Source organism: Pseudochaenichthys georgianus, chromosome 9 (assembly GCF_902827115.2).
Source record: "Pseudochaenichthys georgianus chromosome 9, fPseGeo1.2, whole genome shotgun sequence".
NCBI lineage: Eukaryota > Metazoa > Chordata > Actinopteri > Perciformes > Channichthyidae > Pseudochaenichthys > Pseudochaenichthys georgianus.
The window spans coordinates 17,511,513-17,531,862 of NC_047511.1; the positions used below are offsets into that span (position 1 = coordinate 17,511,513).

Below are 20,350 nucleotides of genomic sequence, written 5' to 3' on the forward strand. Positions count from 1 at the left end.
TTTTCATAGTCTTATATTTCAACAGTTTTACGACTAAATGTGACTTTTTTGACATGGAACTTATTGTTTAAGATTGACAAACATCATATGTGTAGTTCGTGGCACAATTCAAACGGGATCAAAAGATACGTTTCTCTCTCCATTGAATTCAATGTTAATTTTTCGCTTCCGGGGTCCCATGGGCCGGAAGTAGATGGGCGTGACTTCGCCTCTCTATGCCGAGGGCCGGCCCTGGTTGTAACCATATGGTTGTAACGGTTCTCAGACGCGGAGGGATACTGACTTTTGAAAAGTAACTACAATTATACCCGGGATATACGCTCATTATATCACGACTAAGAAACATCAGATTGCTTGATTTGAATTGTCCGTTTTATAAACATGGACTAACTGTGCTTACACCCCCCCCCCCCCCCCCCCCCCCAAAAAAAGTTGTACAGCGAAGTGATGTACATGTTATGTTATAAAGCCGTGGAGGGCTGGAGTTTATAAACCAAAGAGTAACCGCCCTGACGGGACGCTGTAATAAGTAAAGCGAACGCACCCGCAAGGACACCTATAGCCTCCTATTGGTTGAGGGATTTTGACAGGATTGTTGCACAAAAGTTTCGAGCGCGCAGAGAATAATTCTGAGAGCAGAAAAAGTTTTGAGCGCGCACAGAATAATTCTGAGCAGCAATATATCTGAGTGCAAGCGTACAGTTTGAGCACAAGCAGAGCAAATCTAAGTGCAAGCAGGCACTATTTGAGTGCGAGGGCACTATTTGAGTGCGAGGACAGAGTTTGAGGGAAATAAATACATGAAGTATGCTCTCAAATTTAAATACCACGCTCTTGAATAAAGATAGGGAATAACCCCCATAGCCGTGTCCTATCTAGTTAGGTGCGCGTTCACATGAAAGGGGTGGTATCTGGAGCATTCGTCCAATCGCAAACATGGAGAAGCATACTGACAGTGCAGCGTCATACTTCCTGAATGAAAAGTCAACTATAATATTAGACATATGAAGAAGTTAAACTTTAAACATCCATGACTTAAACACTTTATCCAGGATAAAAGCCACATAGCTGCACCTGCAAGGTGAATACAGCTGGTAAAAGAAAACGTGTTTGAATGCGTACATTAACAGGTTTATGATATCACTGCCCCGTCTAAGACACGATCTGACTTTAATTACATTTGTCTCGAGTGTTTCGTCAACTTAATGTGTTGCTTAAAATAATACTTCTGCATACAGTATGTGACACTGTGAGTGTTGCACGGCCAGATACGGCTCAGCTGACTCAGATAAGAAAATATATGATACATTATGAAGTGATATGCCGCGGACTGTACTTAATGTACTCTGATCCGGTTACTTATGTTGTGGCAGATATTTAAGTAAGCTTTCTTAACGCTAATGTTATAATAGTCAGATTGCTCTGAAGATGGAGGTGATATTCTATTAATGTTCACGTTCACACAGTCGGTGATTTTTGCCGGCCGTCTTTCCTGCAACGGCAGCTTTTCTGTATTTCCTTTCTCCTGTAATATGACTTGATCGCTTTAAACTCCGCACACTGAGCTCTGATTGGTCAGCAGGCAGTGATTTCACTGAGTTGAGCTCTTAGCCTGCAACCTAACCTGGGGTTATACTACGAAGCAGGATTTTCGTTTAGCAAGATAACTTGATATGAATATATAAATGGGACGTCTGCACTCACAGTGCCGCGGACTGTAGGCAACGTAATGTTACTTTGATCCGGTTACTTATGTTGTGGCAAATATTTAATTAAGCTTTCTTAACATAATAGTATAGTTATAATCGTCAGATTGCTCTGAAGATGGGAGGCAGTGGCGGCTGGTGGAAAATATTTTTGGTGGGGCTATTGACAGAGTGAGTAAAACATTTTTTTTTTGGAGAAATGACCCCTTAAATTAGGACTTCTGGTGATGTAATGGCGCGTTTCCAGTGCAGCGCGGAGCTCGCTATGCTGCGTTCAGACCGGACGCGATGCGAATATTCGCTTCGCTCTCAACGCTCCTATCGCATTGCTCTAGTCGCTCGAGTTTCACCGCAGCTGCCAGCTGTGTTTACTCGCATCATTCAAACAAGACGCGCTGGCTCGGGAGCTACAACTACAACAACATGAACATATTTTACCGTGATTAAATTGTAATACACGTTTCTAAATTATGCCGACGTAACAACATACTGATACCGGTTAGTAAAAACCATGAATTAATGCTTTGACGTCTTCAGACAGACGGCAGGCGAAAAACCTTTTAGAATGCTTGTTTCCTGAATGGAGCTTGGCTAAGCTAACGTTATATATGCTCCGACCGTCCACACTCACAACAACGGCCTACAGACATAAATAAACCAGCGACTGTATTCTCCATGACACAGACAGTCTGTGGTTTGTACTTGTTTAACTTTTGTCTAGTTTCTGAACAGATCGTATCTGTCCCCGGCTGTTTGAAGAGCAAGCATGTGAAACAAAAGATAGCATTTACCTGTTTGCATCCAGCTAGCCATGTGAGAAGCCTTGTTGATACGTTGTCTTTTTCACGAGCTTGCTGTGATATATACAAATCGGGTTGGTCCGGTCCAAGGTCTTTAAGTATCAATTTATCTCCCAAACTTCTCCTTTCAAAAGGATTGGAGAGTAGCTCTTGGGCGGACCGAGGTTCCGGCGACTCCACCTGCACACCATTCTCATCCAAATACTGCGTCACCTTGGTCACTCACGAGTCTAAAAAACAACTCACGTCAACGTACGTAAGCAACATGGGCGCCAACGTGAGCGCCCACGTGACCAAAATATTTGACGGCGCTGATTGGCTGAAATTATGTTTCGGCGGCACAGTTTACTATTGAGACTTTTGCAACGTGCTGGTTGCTGCTGTTTGGCTCGGGGGCTCTGCCCGGTAATGATAAACTAATGCCATGGGCAAGGCCAGGCAGGAAACAGGTGACTTATCAGTAACTTTAGACATCGTAACACAATTTTAAACGAGATTGTATTGTAGATTATACATTTTTGTGATACCAATTGTATGATATTTACCTTTTTCATTAAAAATTTAAATATAAAATATATATTTTTTTAAAATATATTTTTTTTAAATATATATTTTTTTATTTAATTTTTGTTGTTGTTGTTGTATCTGGCAAGAGGTGGGGCGGCGCCCCTAGCGCCCCTATGGGACGGCCGCCACTGATGGGAGGTGATGTTCTATTCATTTTCACGTTCACACAGTCGGTGATTTTGGCCGGCCGTCTTTCCTGCAACGGCAGTTTAAACTGTATTTCTTCCGCACACTGAGCTCTGATTGGTCAACAGGCATGGTGCTTTCGCTGAGTTGATCTCTTATCTTGGAACCTATCCTGCATCGGAGCACAGACTAGGTTCCAGGATAAGTCACCGTGGAGATCTAGCCCGCTAAAAAGTGAAGTAGCTTCGGAAATCCCAGAAGTTATCTTGCTAAACGAAAATCCTGCTTCGTAGTAGGTTAGGTTAGCCGCACAGCATAAGTTACCATGGAGATCTAGCCTGCTAAAAAGAGAACCAGCTTCGTAGGACCGGAAACCCCGAGTTTTCCCTGAAGTTAGCCGGCTAAGCGAAAATCCTGCTTCGTAGTATACCCCCCTGGTCCATCTTAAAGGACAGAGAACAAAATACTCTTGGTCTATGTGATTGCTCTTATATCTCCTAATTTAAGTTGTTTTAAAATTGTGCCAGTTTTGATGCTTTCTACGTTTTTGTTATTTGCATATTGACTGGATAATGTGCCATTTAATTTGTGTTTTACAACAGCTGTAATCGTCTGCCTGTGTTGTCTGTGTTTTATTTGTTGTAACTTTGTTCATGCTGCTCACTTGGCCAGGTCGCTCTTGAAAAAGAGATTTTAATCTCAATAAGACTTTTTACCTGGTTAAATAAAGGATATATATAATGAACATGGTCAGAAACAGATACATGGTAACAGAAGGGTAAATTCTAGAAACGAGGGGTTACGTATGGTAACCCTTGTTGTATAAACACAGGCGGAGCCATCTACTGGACTCTATGGGTACTCCCCTCGATCCTATCTTGCAAGCATTCATCCACTGAGACTTTCTAGACGTAGCCTTCCCCGGGGCGGGCCTACCTGAATGTGCACGCATCTCACCACATAAAAGGAGGCCTCGCCTCCTTACTGTCATCCTTTACTGCTCTTCAGCAAGCAGCATAGAACAGACAGGGCCCCTGAGTAGAGGGCTCCGCCTGTGCTTATATTACAAGGGTTACCATACGTAACCCCTCGTTATATCTCTCACAGATACCCGCATAGCGCGGTTTATCACTCTCACCCGCGCATGCACACTAGCTGCCTCCTTTACTGGAGTTATAACCTGGGCAGCGAGTGGGGAAACTGTACTGTCAACATTACGTGGCTTTGTGGGTGTGTGCCACACACCCACACAGCCATACAGCCTGCACGCTCCGCCGCCATAGTCATCACCGCCGGGAAGTCCTGTCGCGCAGACCTGTCGCGCAGACCTGTCGCGCAGACCTGTCGCGCAGACCTGTCGCGCAGACCTGTCTCGCAGACCTGTGCTGTTGGCCTACCTGGCGGTCGCCGGAAGTCCCAGGCGACGAGGTGTCGTCAGCGTCGTCCCCGACGCTCGGACCTGCCCGGTCCGCTGGAATGGCGAACACGAAAGGCACTCCCTCCTTGAGGTCCTCCATCTCCACCACGTCGAGCTCTGGGTCCTCCATCGGCGAGACGTAGCAACCCTCAAACTGCGCCAGCCATTGATGGCGGCCGGGGCGAGGAATTAGCTGGCAGGCGCTGCAGACTGCAAGCGGGCCCAGGTTGGCCGCCGCGTGGTCGGACCCCAGGCACTCGATGCACCGACAGTGGGGGTCGTCGCCCAGACACGAAGGACAGGGGCGCTCCAATGGTGAGTCTATTTTCTTCGTTGTCTTATATTTTTATCCGTCTCTCTTCACTCAGTTGTATCTCACTGCCTTGCTGAAGAGAAAGGGATGACAGTAAGGAGGCGAGGTCTCCTTTTATGCGGTGAGATCAGGGGCGGAGCTTCCTACAGGCGATATAGGTGGTTGCCTAGAGCGCCTCCCAGAGGGGGGCGCCAAAAATTGGACCCAAAAAAAAACAAAAACAATTTTTTTTTTTTTTTTTTTTACTTTTACTTTTTTTACCCCTCTATATCTGCAACCATTATTCTTACATACAAAAACAATATTCTAACATAAGGGGAAATGAGCCAAAAATCTAAAACGGTCGGTCGGTCTAAGAGCCTCGGCTTTAGGTGTTCACAGTCAGAACATGCTTGAGCGCTGTGCATTGATGGGTATCGGTCAAGTGTTTATAAAATTAAGCGTTGAGGAAAGAAAGACTAACGTTAGAGAACTATGAAGAGGCAAAAGCCATCTGGGGCGCAGTATAAAAACAGAAGAAAAGAAGAAGAGAAACGTGCCAAGGTGAAAGGTTTTGTATTTATTTGTTTATTTAGCATATTATATTTTGATTATTTGATATGTGTAACATATTTTACATTTCTTCTTAATTTTCTTTGAAAGCAAATTTGCACATTCTTTTATTGTTTGTTATTGTTGTTGTTATTATTATTGTTTGTTAGCTAAGTTGTTTGTTTTAATTCTTTAGTGTGCACTTTACATTTATTCTTAGCTCTTGTTCTTGCTTTTAATAAATAAAGGTGCAGTACTGTCACAGCAGGATTTGGAAAAACTTGTCCATGCTTTTATCTTCAGTAGACTGGACTACTGTAATGGTGTCTTTGCAGGTCTCACTAAAAAATCTATTAGAAAGCTGCAGCTGATTCAGAACGCCGCTGCTCGAGTCCTCACTAACACTAAGAAAGTGGATCACATCACTCCTGTTCTGAAGTCTTTACACTGGCTTCCAACAAAATAAGTTACCATAGCTATGCAAATTACATTTCTGACCTCCTGCTAAATTATGAACCATCCAGATCTCTCAGGTCTTCAGGGACTGGTCAGCTTCCTGTCCCCAGAGTCAGAACTAAACCTGGAGAAGCAGCGTTCAGTTATTATGCTCCAAGTATCTGGAACAAACTCCCAGAAACCTGCAGGTCCGCTGCAACTCTGACTACTTTTAAATCCAGCAAGAAGACTTTTCTTTTTGTCGCTGCTTTTAATTGAACTATTCATATCTTAGACTGCACTGTAACTTTTATCCATGTATTTTTTCTTAATGTCTTTCATTTTTTGTTTTTCTTTTAATGTTTCTTTTATTATCTTTTACTGTTTTTAAATGCCTTTATCTGAATGTCTTTCATTTTTGTAAAGCACCTTGAATTGCCTGGTGCTGAAAGGTGCTATATAAATAAACTTGCCTTGCCTTGCCTTGCCTTCCTGTGTGTCAAAGAATAGATTTCAAAATACTGCTGCTGGTTTATAAAGCATTGAATGGTTTAGGCCCAAAATACATGTCTGACCTCCTGCTAAATTATGAACCATCCAGATCTCTCAGGTCTTCAGGGACTGGTCAGCTTTCTGTCCCCAGAGTCAGAACTAAACATGGTAAAGCAGCGTTCAGTTATTATGCTCCAAATATCTGGAACAAACTCCCAGAAACCTGCAGGTCCGCTGCAACTCTTACTACTTTTAAATCCAGGCTGAAGACTTTTCTTTTTGTCGCTGCTTTTAATTGATTCACATCTTAAACTGCACTGTAACCTTTATCTTTTAATGTTTCTTTTATTATCTTTTCTTTTTAATGATTGATTTTAAATGCCATTTTCTTAATGTCTTTCGTTTTTTGTAAAGCACTTTGAATTGCCTTGTGTTGAAAGGTGCTATATAAATAAACTTGCCTTGCCTTGCCTTGCCTTACTTTACTGTATAACTGTTAAGATGTTTTGATTTTTTTGGGGGGGGGGGCGCAGTGGTGAAGCTCGCCTAGGGCACCAAATGTGCTAGGTCCGCCCCTGGGTGAGATCCTATGGGTGAGATGCGTGCACATTCAGGTAGGCCCGCCCAGGGGCCGGCTACGTCTAGAAAGTCTCAGTGGATGAATGCTTGCATGTTAGGATCGAGGGGAGTACCCATAGAGTCCAGTAGAGGGTGGAGCCTGTGAGAGATATAACCTCAATATGTGTACAATTACAAAATCCAGCACCTTAATCACTATCTGCCGAGAGATTGGAGGCATGAGATTGTTATTGATTAGAAATGTGGTTGGGAAATTTAGAAAAGGGTTAGGGTAAGCGAATCTTCTATAACCGTCTCTTTGATAAGTCCCTGTGAGTTACAGCCAGCAACAGAAGTGTGACCTACTCTAAATTGATGTAAACTGTACTCAGAACAAGAAATACTCAAACACAGAAGCAGTTTAGGTTATGACAGTTTTATTGAGTGCCAAGAGAGTTAATAGCAGGAGTCGTTGATGCGCTTCATGCTCATGAACCTCATGCTGCTCTGGCCCATGTTCATGAAGTTCTTGTACTCGCCGGACCTCACGTACATCATCCTGCCTCTGAACTGGGCCTGCTCGTACATCAGCCAGTTGCCCTCCATCACGTTGCAGGACATGCAGTTGGACATGCTGAAACGCTCCATGACGTTGTCACAGTCGTCCATCAGCTCGGACATCTGACCTCCGAAGTTCTCCTTCTCGTATATCTTCATCCTGTAGGATCCCCTGTGCTGTGGTGCAAAAGAGGGGTGGGTTTAACTCAGAGCATTTCATATTTTCAGCATGATCTCTATATGGAGATTTGGTCTACAGTAAATCTAGCCAGGTGTGAGATCTTACCATGTTGATCATGCGGCAGGACTTGATGCAGTCGCTCATGCCCATCATGCTCATGTAGTCGGCGTACTCGCCCCTCCTCATGAAGTACTGGTTTCCCATGTAGTTGGTGCGGTCGTACACCATGAAGCAGCCCTTCTCCACCCTGCAGGAGTGGCACTTGTTCAGGTAGGTGGACATGTCGGAGCAGTCGCTCATGCACTCATAGGAGCGACCCTGGAAGTTCTTCTCCTCGTAGAAGGTCATCTGAGAGAGGGAAAGTCTCAGTTAGCATCATGTGTTTAGGTTGAAAGCTGTACATGTCTAATGTAGGAAAACATGAAACACGTTCAATGTGAATCAAGCGTTCTTTGGATGCACTGCTGTTAAGGATAACCCTTAGTATAGCTGCAAAAACTGATGTTTTGTCCAGCAGCAGAAACAAGCTCCAACACAACACAGTTACCTATTTATACATGCAGAAGGCATGGAGCAACATCAGTATTTATTTGGAGCTGTGTTTCTGACCACTTGATGCTTGTCTAGATAATTACATTTATTGTGTCGATTCTTTAGCTAAATGCTTGAATCATAACCTGCTTAATACTTCGATAAAGTCACAAACTAACGTTTTTTGAATGCCCTTTAGTGCTGGGCAGGTTGTGTTTTTAGAGCTTCTTTACAGTTAAACAGCTGCCTGTTGCGACCCAAATGACACAAAGAGCTGTGAGAGTAAAACCAAACAGTAAAATGGAGGGCCTCCAAACAAAAACATTGAGCTTAACGACCCTTTAAAGCTTTAGAGCTGAAAGGGAAACTGCCGAGTTGGGTGACAACTTGCCTACAAGATACATTTAATCATTATAAATCGAAAACTGCATCAGTTTTCAAGTATCACTGATTCATAAGACTCAACTCACAATGGCAATTTGCAGATTATCTTTAGTTTTTGTGACATTATGAAAATCAGAGAGCTTACCTTGCTGTTCATGTTCATTCCGGAGGAAGTCATCTTGCTGGTCAGTGGTCTGCTGCTGCTGGTGGTACTGCTGCTGCTCTTGTACTGAACTGTACTCTACCTGGTTTAACCCTTTGCTTTTATACCTGACCGGCAGACTTAACCCTTTTGTCTAAACCCCCTGAGCCAGCAACAGAGCCATAGAAATGCAAAGAATATGGAGGGATTGTCCACATTTGCAGGGGCCAGGGAGTTTAGGAATCCTTTAAGCGGCCCTTTCTCGTGAGGGCGTCACAAAAACAGTTTGTGTTAACAATTTGGGCTAACACCTGGACATTGTAAAGTCATTGTGTCAGTTACACCATTTATAACTGTTGTTTTTATTTTTCCTGACACTTAGCTGTTTAGTTACTTAATTTTCTTGTAGTAAGTGCATTATTTGTTTGTCAACTTTTGTAAGTTTTATGATGAGGATGTCAAAGCATGGTATAATCATTGTATAAAAGTTGAACATGGCAAAAAAGAGAATAACGTAATTTTTTTTTTAAACTGTACAAAATGTGCAAACATTTGTTATTCTATTGCACAAAAAAGTTATAATGACGTTGATTGTTTTACACCGATAATGTGTGAGTAAATGGAACAGAAGTAAGTAATGAGGTGATAAACATAATATAAATAAATAAACATATATATATATACATATAAAATGAAACGGAAAACAAAATTGAATTGAATGAAAATGTATTAACAAAGATAAAGGATGTATTTTATTTGATCATAAAGGATAAACATTCAGTTTTAATATAGCTAATTCCGAAATGTATTCGTAATGTTTTTTGTTTTTTTACAGGTTCTGGATATAGTTCATCTTATTTTATTAACCCACTCAATTCAACAATTGTCATCAGGATACAGGCACCATTATGACATGAAGTCTGCTGTACTGGTAGATTTAAATAATGTAGGTGCACTGTGACTTCTCTCCAGTGGAGGGCGCTGTGGCGCGTGCTCTGCTCTCTGCGGTGACTCTCTTGTCTTGGTAACAACAGTTGTTGTCAAACGTTGCTAAGGAAGCTACTCTTAAATAAGCCACACTGAATCCAAAAAGTAAACCACAGGTAACTTTACATCAATGTGATAAAAGTTCAATAACTGTGCTGCATAATGTTAGAAACTATCAACACCTCCTGTTTATTAACGCGATCTTATAAACGTTTGCGTTCAACGTTAGCTCAGCTAGCCTTTATAATGCTTCTGTTATGCTAGGCTAGTTTAGGTTTAGCTGAAGGTAGCAGTGGGTTTTCTGTTACTAAACTTGACTTGTTGGCTGGATTAATAGATAATAAACAGAAATCACGGAGGTTTTATGAACGATTACATTGGAAAACAAGGGGACTTTCGACTCAGTCTCGGACTCTAGCTAACTTTGCTAACATTAGCATAACTACTTCACGGTGCTAGTATTTATTTAGTCAACTGGCCTAAATTGCTTTACGCCAATGTTGAAGATATATCTAACTAACCGTAATGTTGCACGTCAACAATTGTTAACATTGTCTTTTATTGCCAATATCATAAGACAAACAACTTATACAGCAATCTTTCCTTGTATTGCTAACTAATTTTAAGGCAGCATCTCAATGAATAATTGTATTCTCTTTATGTTCAGCTGTATGTCAGATAGCAATGAGAGAGCTTCATCCTCCTGACCACAGCTGGTCTCAGACATGACGAGAGGATGACCGAGAATGGAGAGAACAGCCCCCTCTATCACAAAAATCCTGCTAACGGAGATTCAGCTGTCAACAGCAGGACCCTCAAGACCTCCTTAGTGGATGCCAAATCTAGCAAGGAACACAAAGATGCCCTTAAAGTCAATGCTAGAAATGCAGAGGGGGAGTTCAGTCCATACCAGCCTCGGCCACCCCCACAACCCAGGCTGTCCAGCAAAAGTGTCTCAGTGGAGGACACACTGAGAACCAGGAGGTTGAAAAACAGCCAGGAGAGTCTGAGTGACCCGGTAGAGACTGGCTCCTCCTCAGACTCGCTTAAAGAGGACCTGACAGCCTTAGCACAAGGTGGGTTTGTTTTCAGGGAGGCTACCACCACAAGGAATGACCAGGAATCCAATGTGAGACCCCTCTCTGCTGCTGCGTCAGGATCCCCTGTCTCCCGGGACAGAGGGAGCAGTCTCTCTGATCATGGGGGGAGGCCCCGCAGCCAGCAGAGCGACCCGACAGACCTACGGGCCAGGCCCAGCAAGGTGCTTCTGTCCCCGGTGCAGCCCACGGGGAAGCTGCCTGCTCTGGAGAAGGGCTTTGCGTCAGCCACTTTAAAGGCAGCTAATAGGATTGACGGGGATTGTTTGGATTATGCTGTGTCGGCTAAAGAGAAACCTAGTGATAGACTCCACAGGAACCTGAGCGACAGCCGGCTTCTGGAGAACATGGGCTCGGATAGCGCCTCTGTCCACTCCATGAGGTCCAACTACAGCGTGCTGAGCCCCATCAGACCCCAGGATGTGAGGAACAGGTAGGCACATCATGACCATGTAAATGATGTCCTGGAGCCATCCACAGACTGCATGCGAAGGCTGTCTCTTTCAAGGGTTGATAAGGTCCTAATTTAGATATAGGCCTATCCATTCCAACAATAATGCAGTCTTGTAATGGCATATATGGCTTACTTTGTCAATGGTGTATCAGCCTGAGCTCTGGCAAGGCTTCAACTCCCTTATACCAAAAGGAAGTTACTCTGTACAGGCACTGATACCTATAAGTTATAGTAACTTATATACACTGCAAGCCTCTGATTTGAGCTGATTAGCATTGCATTTGGAGCTTGGTTCATTGAAACCAAGGCCCCAGGATTTTTTAATTGTGTGCACAACATTCCCATCTTTAGGAAAAGAGGGGAAGGTGGAAGAGTGGTGGGGGAATAACATGAGATCAGAGGAGATGCTCGCTCAGTAAAGTTGACAGTTGACAGAAGGAGCGGCAAAAATGGGTCGTAATTCTACAGTGTCAATGCACAGTCAGTGCCCAGGAGGAAATGGTGTTTTTACTTTTATTGTTGAATCAACACCTGTGACAGCCTTTCCTTTTTTCAATGCTGCACACTTCAGGGCAAGTTGGCTGCCATTCAAAGTGTTCATTTAGCTTTTCAATGTGTATTTCGCAGAAGCTTTCTGGAGGGCAGCGTGCTGGGAAGCGGTGCCCTGCTCGGGGCTGAGGAGCTGGACCGCCACTTCCCCGACAGGAAAGTGGGCATCTACATAGCCACCTGGAACATGCAGGGAGAGAAGGTGGGAAGAAGTCATGACTCAGCATCTCACAAACCAACAGGCATTTCAAGTCTTACTAATTGAGAAGTAACCACATTTCTAATGTGTTCAGGGGCTGCCAACCAACTTAGATGACCTCCTCCTCCCAACAGACTCTGAATTTGCTCAAGACTTTTATATAATCGGGGTCCAGGAGGGCTGCCCTGACAGGTATCTGGTGTTTGTTAGACTTTAATCATCGTCACATATTAAATGTGAGTTACTATTACTCTATTGTCAACTAACTCGGTTATACTTCTGTGTATGTGACAGGAGGGAGTGGGAGGTCCGTCTTCAGGAGACCCTGGGGCCGTACTACGTCATGCTGTACGCAGCAGCACATGGTGTTTTGTATCTCACTGTATTTGTCAGAAGGGACCTCATCTGGTTCTGCTCAGGTAATACACTCCTCCTATGTCAATCCATGCTTATGTAACTTAGGTTTAGTGCAAGTTATTTGAAGATGTTTTTGATGTTATGGTTCCTAAGCCACTAGACATATTGCTTTAAATAAGCATGTGAGCATCAACAGCTATTTGATCATTATTGGCACAAAGAATCTACATGGTTTTGAGTTTGTATGTAACTGAATATACTGTTTTTGACACTGACTACAACATTTTGTTTTCCTGTTGACCCCCCAGAGGTGGAGCACGCCACAGTCACAACCAGGATCATCTCTCAGATCAAGACCAAAGGGGCTGTCGGAATCGCCTTCACCTTTTTTGGCACTTCTTTCCTTTTCATCACATCCCATTTTACCTGTGAGTACGAGGTTACCTAGTGTTGTTCACTCTAGCAAGAGACTATTGTTAATCATGGCAGCTGTAGATAGGATTAGTTTGAGATTTGTTCTTAAGTTTAGGAGGAATATTGCAGCATAGAGGGTCATTTTTCTTCTCTTTCATGCCAGCATGAGCTGTTTTATTTCTTCAGCATACGAGCAAAGTTATTATTATTGTGAACTGTCAACACATTCCGACAGGCATGTGTTAGTCATACACTTAACTTACGCCTGCCCTTATTTCGCATATTTGTATTAAAACTTTGCAGAATGAACAGCTGAGCACTCTTACATGTTTTTAATTTCGGATGATGTTCTTGTTTCAGCTGGAGATTCCAAAGTTTACGAGAGAGTACTTGATTACAACAAGATCATCGAGGCCCTAGCTCTACCAAAAGGCCTTCCAGACACCAACCCATACCGCTCCACGTCATGTAAGACTCTTCTGTGAAAGTTTCAAACATTGTGACGGGGATGCATTTGAACCCTGAGCTGAACAACATGGTCAAACTTGAACAGATAGCAATTAGCCTCATATTCTGAGAGAGCCAAAGGAAGTATTTGTTTTGACAGTTTCCATCAAACTGACACTGAGAATAACATCCTTATCATGCGTAATAGTTGTTTTCTAGTTTACTTGTTTTACTAAATGTAGTTGTATTGTTATCCTATGTTGCACTTGTGTTAGTATTACTTCTAATACTATTGGTACTTTTTTTACTCTATTGACTCTACTGGTATTTCTGAAAGTCAGAATAAGGGTAAAATCACACATTTGTTCTCATCAATCATCTAAATGCTTCAAAATTCAAATGGATTAATGGCAACTCAATATTATGTTGAAGCCTCAACCTATTCACCGGTATCCCACGTTTTAAATATTTGACTAGGATTAATTGTACCTGTGGGAACTAGATTTAAATGTCTAGACCTGATGGGTTGAAAAAATAGTTTTTTAGCTAATACAAACTATTTTTGGTTTTGTGTCCATGACTATCTGTTTTAAACCCAGCTGTAGTGCTCCTATTGAATGTAGAATATAAATAATTGTTGTTCATATACTTAAATATTTTGGATACAATTCTTGATGCTAGTAAGAAAAATGGCTGGATCTTTCATTATCATAGTATGTCATTTTTAATTGTAGCCGATGTCACCACAAGATTCGACCAGGTGTTCTGGTTTGGAGATTTTAACTTCCGGCTGAGTAAACCCCGGGCCGAAGTGGAGGCCATCATAAAGCGCACAGCGGGCGGAGATATGGGTCCTCTGCTGGAGCACGACCAGCTCTCCAAGGAGATGAAGGAGGGTATGATTGCATCTCTGTGAACATTAACATTTTGAAAACTTAGTAGGTTGTTGTCAATTCTCACTGTGCATATTTGTTTTTGTTCCCTCCTCCAGGTTCAATCTTTAAAGGTTTCCAGGAGGCACCTATACACTTCCTCCCCACATACAAGTTTAACGTTGGCTGTGATGTCTACGACACTACTTCTAAACAGAGAACGCCCTCATTCACAGTAAGAAAATAAGAAAATCAAGCCACAGAAATAAACCAAATATTCAGGATGAAAGCGCACATATGCTGCTCCAGTCGAAATGTGGTACTGTGTGCGTGTTCTGACTCTCAGCGGGGCGACACTTGTCTGTTTGTGTTCACAGGACAGGATCGTGTTCAGGAGCAGGCAGGCTGATGATATCAGAGCGTTCAAGTACACCTGCTGCTCGGGCATCAAGACGTCCGACCATCGGCCCGTCATCGGCGTCTTCCAGGTCAAACTCAGGCCAGGCAGGGACAAGTGAGTCCCACTGCTCTCACACAACAGCAACACATATAGTTAGCATGTGAAGGATGCTTCCAACTATGCATTGGTGTATGTCAACAACCAGAAGAGCTGACCCATTTCAATTTGTTTGTTATCTTAATTATACCAGTACATATATTATACATTGTGCCAAGTTATAAACACTTCTGTTGATAAATCCTATGATACAAAGATGTTAATAAGTTAGATTTGTATCACTTCTGTAATTGTACGATAGTCTCAAAATAAAACTTTAGTTTAGCTTCCCGTTACTATCCAGTGAGTATAAAAAAACTTTAAAAAATGGTTGATTTCTTCACTGTAATAAGATGATATCAAAGTAAGGTCTTGGCGTTATTGTGATATCACTTTGAGTTCACCATTTAATTAAAAGTGATCAAAAAGGACGACAACATAATTCATATAATTGCACTCCCACATCACCAGCTATAAGTTATCAGTATATTTAGTTGTAATATATAAAGATGATATTATTGGTTTACTTAATGAAGCTGCCGTACTCATTTTCCAAAGTTGTTTATCCCATTGGTTTGGGTCAAACAGATCCTACCCATAACAGTGATGCAGTTAGAAAGTCAATTGTCTTAGTAGCTCATAAAGTACTCTTCTAGTTAAAATAGTTTTTAAATCACAAATGAATATGTGGTCATTTTCAAATGTGTGGCAGCAATAATTGTAATCTTTAATCTTACTTAAATCAGGTGCGCTGAATTTGTTTATTTCTGTTCTTCAGTATTCCCCTGGGTGCGGGACAGTTTGACAGAGGCTTGTACTTGGAGGGCATCCGGAGGAGGATCACCAGAGAGCTGAAGAGGAGGGAGGCCATGAAGAGCGAAAGTACCAGCACCATCTGCACCATCTCCTGAACCCGTCCAAAACAAACTCTCCAGACCGGACCGCACTCGATCCATCTGTGCCTGAAACCGGAATCTAAATAAATGAGTGCAGAAGAAGGACCAAAAGTGAACCAGTTGTCTTAACTACACAGAGTGCTCCCTCTGTTGGGCGTGAACGGGAACTGTGTGTGGAAGTGGCTGGCTGTTCTTGAGGGCAGGGACCTCGAGGTCAGTCAGAGGTTTGCAGACACAGCAGCAGTCTGGCTCTTATTTATTCAGCCCCCTCTACTCAAACATGACTGAGCATGGGGGCTGCCATTGTGTCATATTCTTCACTCGCATGCTCCAGTGTGATCTGATCCAACCTTTAAAGGCTCTGTAACTGCATTCACTTTCTAATGGTCGTAGGTGATCATAAACCACAAAGCCATTTTTTCCTGAATGCTTCATCAGTAGTAAATTGCCATGTTGATTTGTCGTCAAATAGCTTAACAAACATTCTCTAATTTTGGTGGCACATAGAGGTTAGGGTGACCAGACGTCCCCGTTTTCCGGGGACAGTCCCCGTTTGTATTGGCCTGTCCCCGGTTGAAACTGTCCCCGGAAATGTCCCCGTCTTTTAATATACGTTAAAAACACATAGCAAGGTGAAATAAAAACGTTTCATGTCAGGAAACACTGGGTAAACAGACTGTGGTCAAGCCAGCCCCCACTTCGGAAAACACAGTCAAGCCAGCCCGCACGTTGTATTGCGGTGCGCGAATATCCTATGCATTACGGTAGACGCCTGTAAAAACTGCCTTCAAAATAAAAGCGTTTACTCGGTCAATAACAGATATACCTAAAAAACACACCAAACATATTCATATATACTGGAGCTTAAATTAAGAAATATGTCCTATATAATGTGATCAATAATAATTTAAAACAAACTACGTATAACTACCACATTATAACTGAGTGAATGTAAAATGTAAGGATACAGTTATTAAGACATATCTGACATTTCCACTGGGTGACTAATTTCAATTGATGTTGACACCATCTCACAACACTCCTAAAATAACATTACTTTCTGAAGCACAATTTAAAATGTATGCTGTTTTGTTAAAATCTCAAATTAGATCTATTGTCCATCTATATTTTGATTATTATTTAATGGAACTGTCCATAATGAAAGAGTCATTCGAAGTCAATAAAAGACTTATTTCACTCCAGGGTGATAGCAGGAGACCCCATCTAATCACTCAGAGAGAATCTGGACAATCTAATGTACAGTTTCAAAATAAAAGACCTTTGAAGTCTCATATATGAGCTATCATCCTTCTGTTTGTATCCAACAGTTAAAATGTTCAAATGTCCAGAATTGTCCACCTTTTTTCCTTAACAGTGAAGAAAATTGGATATGTTAGTGATATTTTGACCGCAAAACTCAAAATGTCCCCAGTTTTCATTTTGAAAATCTGGTCACCTTAATTGAGGTGCACTGTTTAATGTAATTAAGGCGTCAGCCACTGGTCAATTTTAACTTGAATTATTTTCAGAGCTAAATGTTTTGTAGGAGAGTGTGACTGAAGAAGGGAGGTTAACAATCCCAGACTGGCATTGAATGCTGGTCAGGAGTTTGTTACAACTTGTTACTGTTGAACTTCAGGGAGACCAAATGTATTTGGCAGCCTATATGTAACTTTCTTAAACAGGAACTCACATCTTTAAATAGATGATTGCACTGTTAATGCCTGTCACGTCTTTTTCTCGTATTAGGCCAAGTGACCCTTTTGCTACAGAATGTAACCCAATGCCTTACCTCTCATCTCACTGCAGTGTAACCTCATACTAACTGTCCATGTACTGTATGGAACACATTAATTAACTCGCATTCCCAGCAAGAATAAAGTGCCTGTGGGTCTTGTTTTTGTATCCTTAAGACCTCTTAACTTTATCTGCATATATTTACATGTTACCCATGATGTAACATCCTGTAATAAACATTTTAAAACACTATTTGTTGGATTCATTCTGTCTACTGCATTGTAACCCAAGACCTTTCAAATATATAGTTTTATTTGTGGAAGTAATAACATTTATTTACCAGTTGGTATGCAGGTGTTAAGTTTCACATATTCACTTTAGTCAGAAGCCACTGAAATATTTAAACAAAATACACATGGGTGTATTTGGGTGTTAAAAGTTGTTTTCATGTCTTATTGGGCTAATGGTATCCTCTTTAAAGGCTTACTCACTTTCGTCTTAGAAATAATGTACAATACTTCCATATATTATAGAAGTAGGCCTACTGACCTTTCTTTATACCGTTAATATAATGTATTCGTTTTTTTATTTGCAATGGCATCAACCATTTTTTTGCCTAAAAATCCTAAATCCTACCGGCACACGGTAAGTGTTCCGGCCACTCCCTTTTTTTTTTTTGCTTACCTAAATCTTATACATCCATGACCTAAATCCTACCGGCCAACATTTGTAAGTGTTCCGGCCCAGCCCAGCCCAGTGGGGTGTGGCCAGGGTTGGGTTGTGACGGAATACATGTAACGGTGTTACGTAAGCAGAATACAAAAATCAAGTAACAGTAATTCAGCTCGCGTTACATTTGAAAAACGAGTAATCTGACAGTTACTTTCGTAAACCTGAAGTGAATACATTTTGGATTACTTATTGGAATTATTGGTGGAAAGATTTCCTCACAACATTTATTCATTACTAAAGGTACAGCCGAATCATCACAGATGGACCAAAAAGGGGAGCGTTTGAAAAAAATGTGCGGGTCCGCTCAGTGAAACAATAACAACGTAACATGGAGGAACAAAAGTCTGCGTTTAAATCGTGTGTGTGTGTGTGTGTGTGTGTGTGTGTGTGTGTGTGTGTGTGTGTGTGTGTGTGTGTGTGTGTGTGTGTGTGTGTGTGTGTGTGTGTGTGTGCGTAGAGGTGTGTGTGGTTAAAACACATCAGCCACACCGCTCTTTAGCCTTTCTAATGATTCTGAAGGTAAACACAGTGAAGGCGGTGCGTGAAAGGCACTGCGCGCTACGACGCTGAAATTCCGATTCAGAGCATCTGATTCGGCAGTTAAGGGGAAAGTTAAGGGACATTTAATTTACAGCGCTGAGCGAAAAATCCTCCGTGTTTTAACCTCTTAAATCGCTGCATAGCCGATTTATTTGGACTGGATTATCCCAGAGAGTCTAAAGATTCTTTATAACCCAGTTTGAGATCTGTAAAACCTTTATTCTATTTGTGAAAATAAAAAAAAGGGAGATGTTGAAATGTTTTGCCTGCAACTGTAAATACATTACTGTAAATGTATATAAGTATACCTACTTATCTGTTGAATTTTTATTTGCAACAACAAATTATAATAAATTTGAGAAGTAAAGACTTTATTCTTCCTTAATTAGCTGTCCATACTTACCCGATTTGATGAGTGTAGGTCTAGTGGTTTCAGATCAGGACCTGGTCTAATGTGGTCTACATGTAAAAAAAAGCACTCCCTTGTTTGTATTTTCACAAATAGAATAAAGGTTTCACAAATCTGAAACTGTGTTATAAAGAATCTTTAGCCTCCGTGGGATAATCCAGTCCAGATTTGATGAGTGTAGGTCTAGTGGTTTCAGATCAGGACCTGGGGCCTATACTACGAACCTGGTTCAACCTAACCTGGATATGTTTGAGTTAGCCGGTTGGCCTAATCCAAAACATACGCGCTCTCACTAAACTGTACTACGACGCTGGTTATCAAGTGGATCGCTCAAACCAGCCGTGTCCTATCTAGTTAGGTGCGCGTTCACATGAAAGGGGTGGTATTTGGAGCATTCGACCAATCACAAACATGGAGAAGCGCACTGACAGCGCAGCATCATACTTCCTGAATGAAAAGTCAACTTTAATACTAGTCAAAAATGAAGAAGTTAAACTTTAAACATCCATGACTTAAACACTTTATCCAGGATAAAAGCCACATAGCTGCACCTGCAAGGTGAATACAGCTGGAAAAAGAAAAAGTGTTTGAATGCGTACATTAACAGGTTTATGATATCACTGCCCCGTCTAAAACACGATCTGACTTCAATTACATTTGTCTCGAGTGTTTCGTCAACTTATGTGTTGCTTAAAATAATACGTCTGCATACAGTATGTGACACTGTGAGTGTTGCACGGCCAGATACGGCTCAGCTGACTCAGATAAGGAGATATATGATACATTATGAAGTGATATGCCGCGGACTGTACTTAATGTACTCTGATCCGGTTACTTATGTTGTGGCCGATATTTAAGTAAGCTTTCTTAACGCTAATGTTATAATAGTCAGATTGCTCTGAAGATGGGAGGTGATATTCTATTAATGTTCACGTTCACACAGTCGGTGATTTTTGCCGGCCGTCTTTCCTGCAACGGCAGTTTTTCTGTATTTCCTTTCTCCTGTAATATGACTTGATCGCTTTAAACTCCGCACACTGAGCTCTGATTGGTCAGCAGGCGGTGCTTTCACTGAGTTGAGCTCTTAGCCTGCAACCTAACCTGGTCCCGACCAGGTTAGCTGCTTAGCATATATTACCATGGAGATCTAGCCTGCTAAAAAGAGAACCAGCTTCGGATGACCGGAAAGCCGGAGTTTCCCCTGAATTTAGCCGGCTAAGCGAAAATCCTGCTTCGCAGTATACCCCCCTAGTCTAATGTGGTCAGGATGCGAAAAAAGCAGTGAAATCTCCTTTTTTGTATTTTCACAATTAGAATAAAGGTTTCACAGATCTCAAACTGGGTTATAAAGAATCGTTAGACTCTCTGGGATAATCCAGTCCAGATAAATCGGCTATGCAGCGATTTAAGAGGTTCAAACACG

General features: G+C 41.8%; 2 protein-coding genes across 2 annotated transcripts; one reads left to right on the forward strand and one right to left on the reverse strand.

The window, feature by feature from the left end:
• Window positions 1–7,401: 7,401 nt before the first annotated feature.
• LOC117453141 (gamma-crystallin M2-like) lies at window positions 7,402–8,793 on the reverse strand. Its single transcript, XM_034092034.1, has 3 exons — window positions 8,745–8,793; window positions 7,790–8,032; window positions 7,402–7,680 (listed from the first exon to the last, which is right to left on the reverse strand). The coding sequence occupies exons 1-3, from the start codon at window positions 8,775–8,777 to the stop codon at window positions 7,402–7,404; spliced, it is 555 nt and encodes a 184-aa protein (XP_033947925.1). The 5' UTR covers window positions 8,778–8,793.
• A 961-nt stretch (window positions 8,794–9,754) lies between these two features.
• inpp5e (inositol polyphosphate-5-phosphatase E) lies at window positions 9,755–17,488 on the forward strand. Its single transcript, XM_034091177.2, has 11 exons — window positions 9,755–9,844; window positions 10,396–11,258; window positions 11,907–12,030; window positions 12,122–12,219; window positions 12,322–12,446; window positions 12,693–12,812; window positions 13,159–13,266; window positions 13,980–14,141; window positions 14,237–14,352; window positions 14,495–14,631; window positions 15,392–17,488. The coding sequence occupies exons 2-11, from the start codon at window positions 10,465–10,467 to the stop codon at window positions 15,522–15,524; spliced, it is 1,917 nt and encodes a 638-aa protein (XP_033947068.1). The 5' UTR covers window positions 9,755–9,844; window positions 10,396–10,464; the 3' UTR covers window positions 15,525–17,488.
• The last annotated feature ends 2,862 nt before the right edge of the window (window positions 17,489–20,350 follow it).

Coding starts and splice junctions, on each gene's coding strand:
- LOC117453141 (XM_034092034.1), bottom strand. CDS start 8,777: ATGACTTCCTCCGGAATGAACATGAACAGCAAG. Junction 8,033..8,744: donor GAATGAACATGAACAGCAAG/GTAAGCTCTCTG, acceptor TCCCTCTCTCAG/ATGACCTTCTACGAGGAGAA. Junction 7,681..7,789: donor CCTGCCGCATGATCAACATG/GTAAGATCTCAC, acceptor TTTGCACCACAG/CACAGGGGATCCTACAGGAT.
- inpp5e (XM_034091177.2), top strand. CDS start 10,465: ATGACCGAGAATGGAGAGAACAGCCCCCTCTATCACAAAAATCCTGCT. Junction 12,813..13,158: donor CATCACATCCCATTTTACCT/GTGAGTACGAGG, acceptor TTCTTGTTTCAG/CTGGAGATTCCAAAGTTTAC. Junction 14,142..14,236: donor CTCCAAGGAGATGAAGGAGG/GTATGATTGCAT, acceptor TCCCTCCTCCAG/GTTCAATCTTTAAAGGTTTC.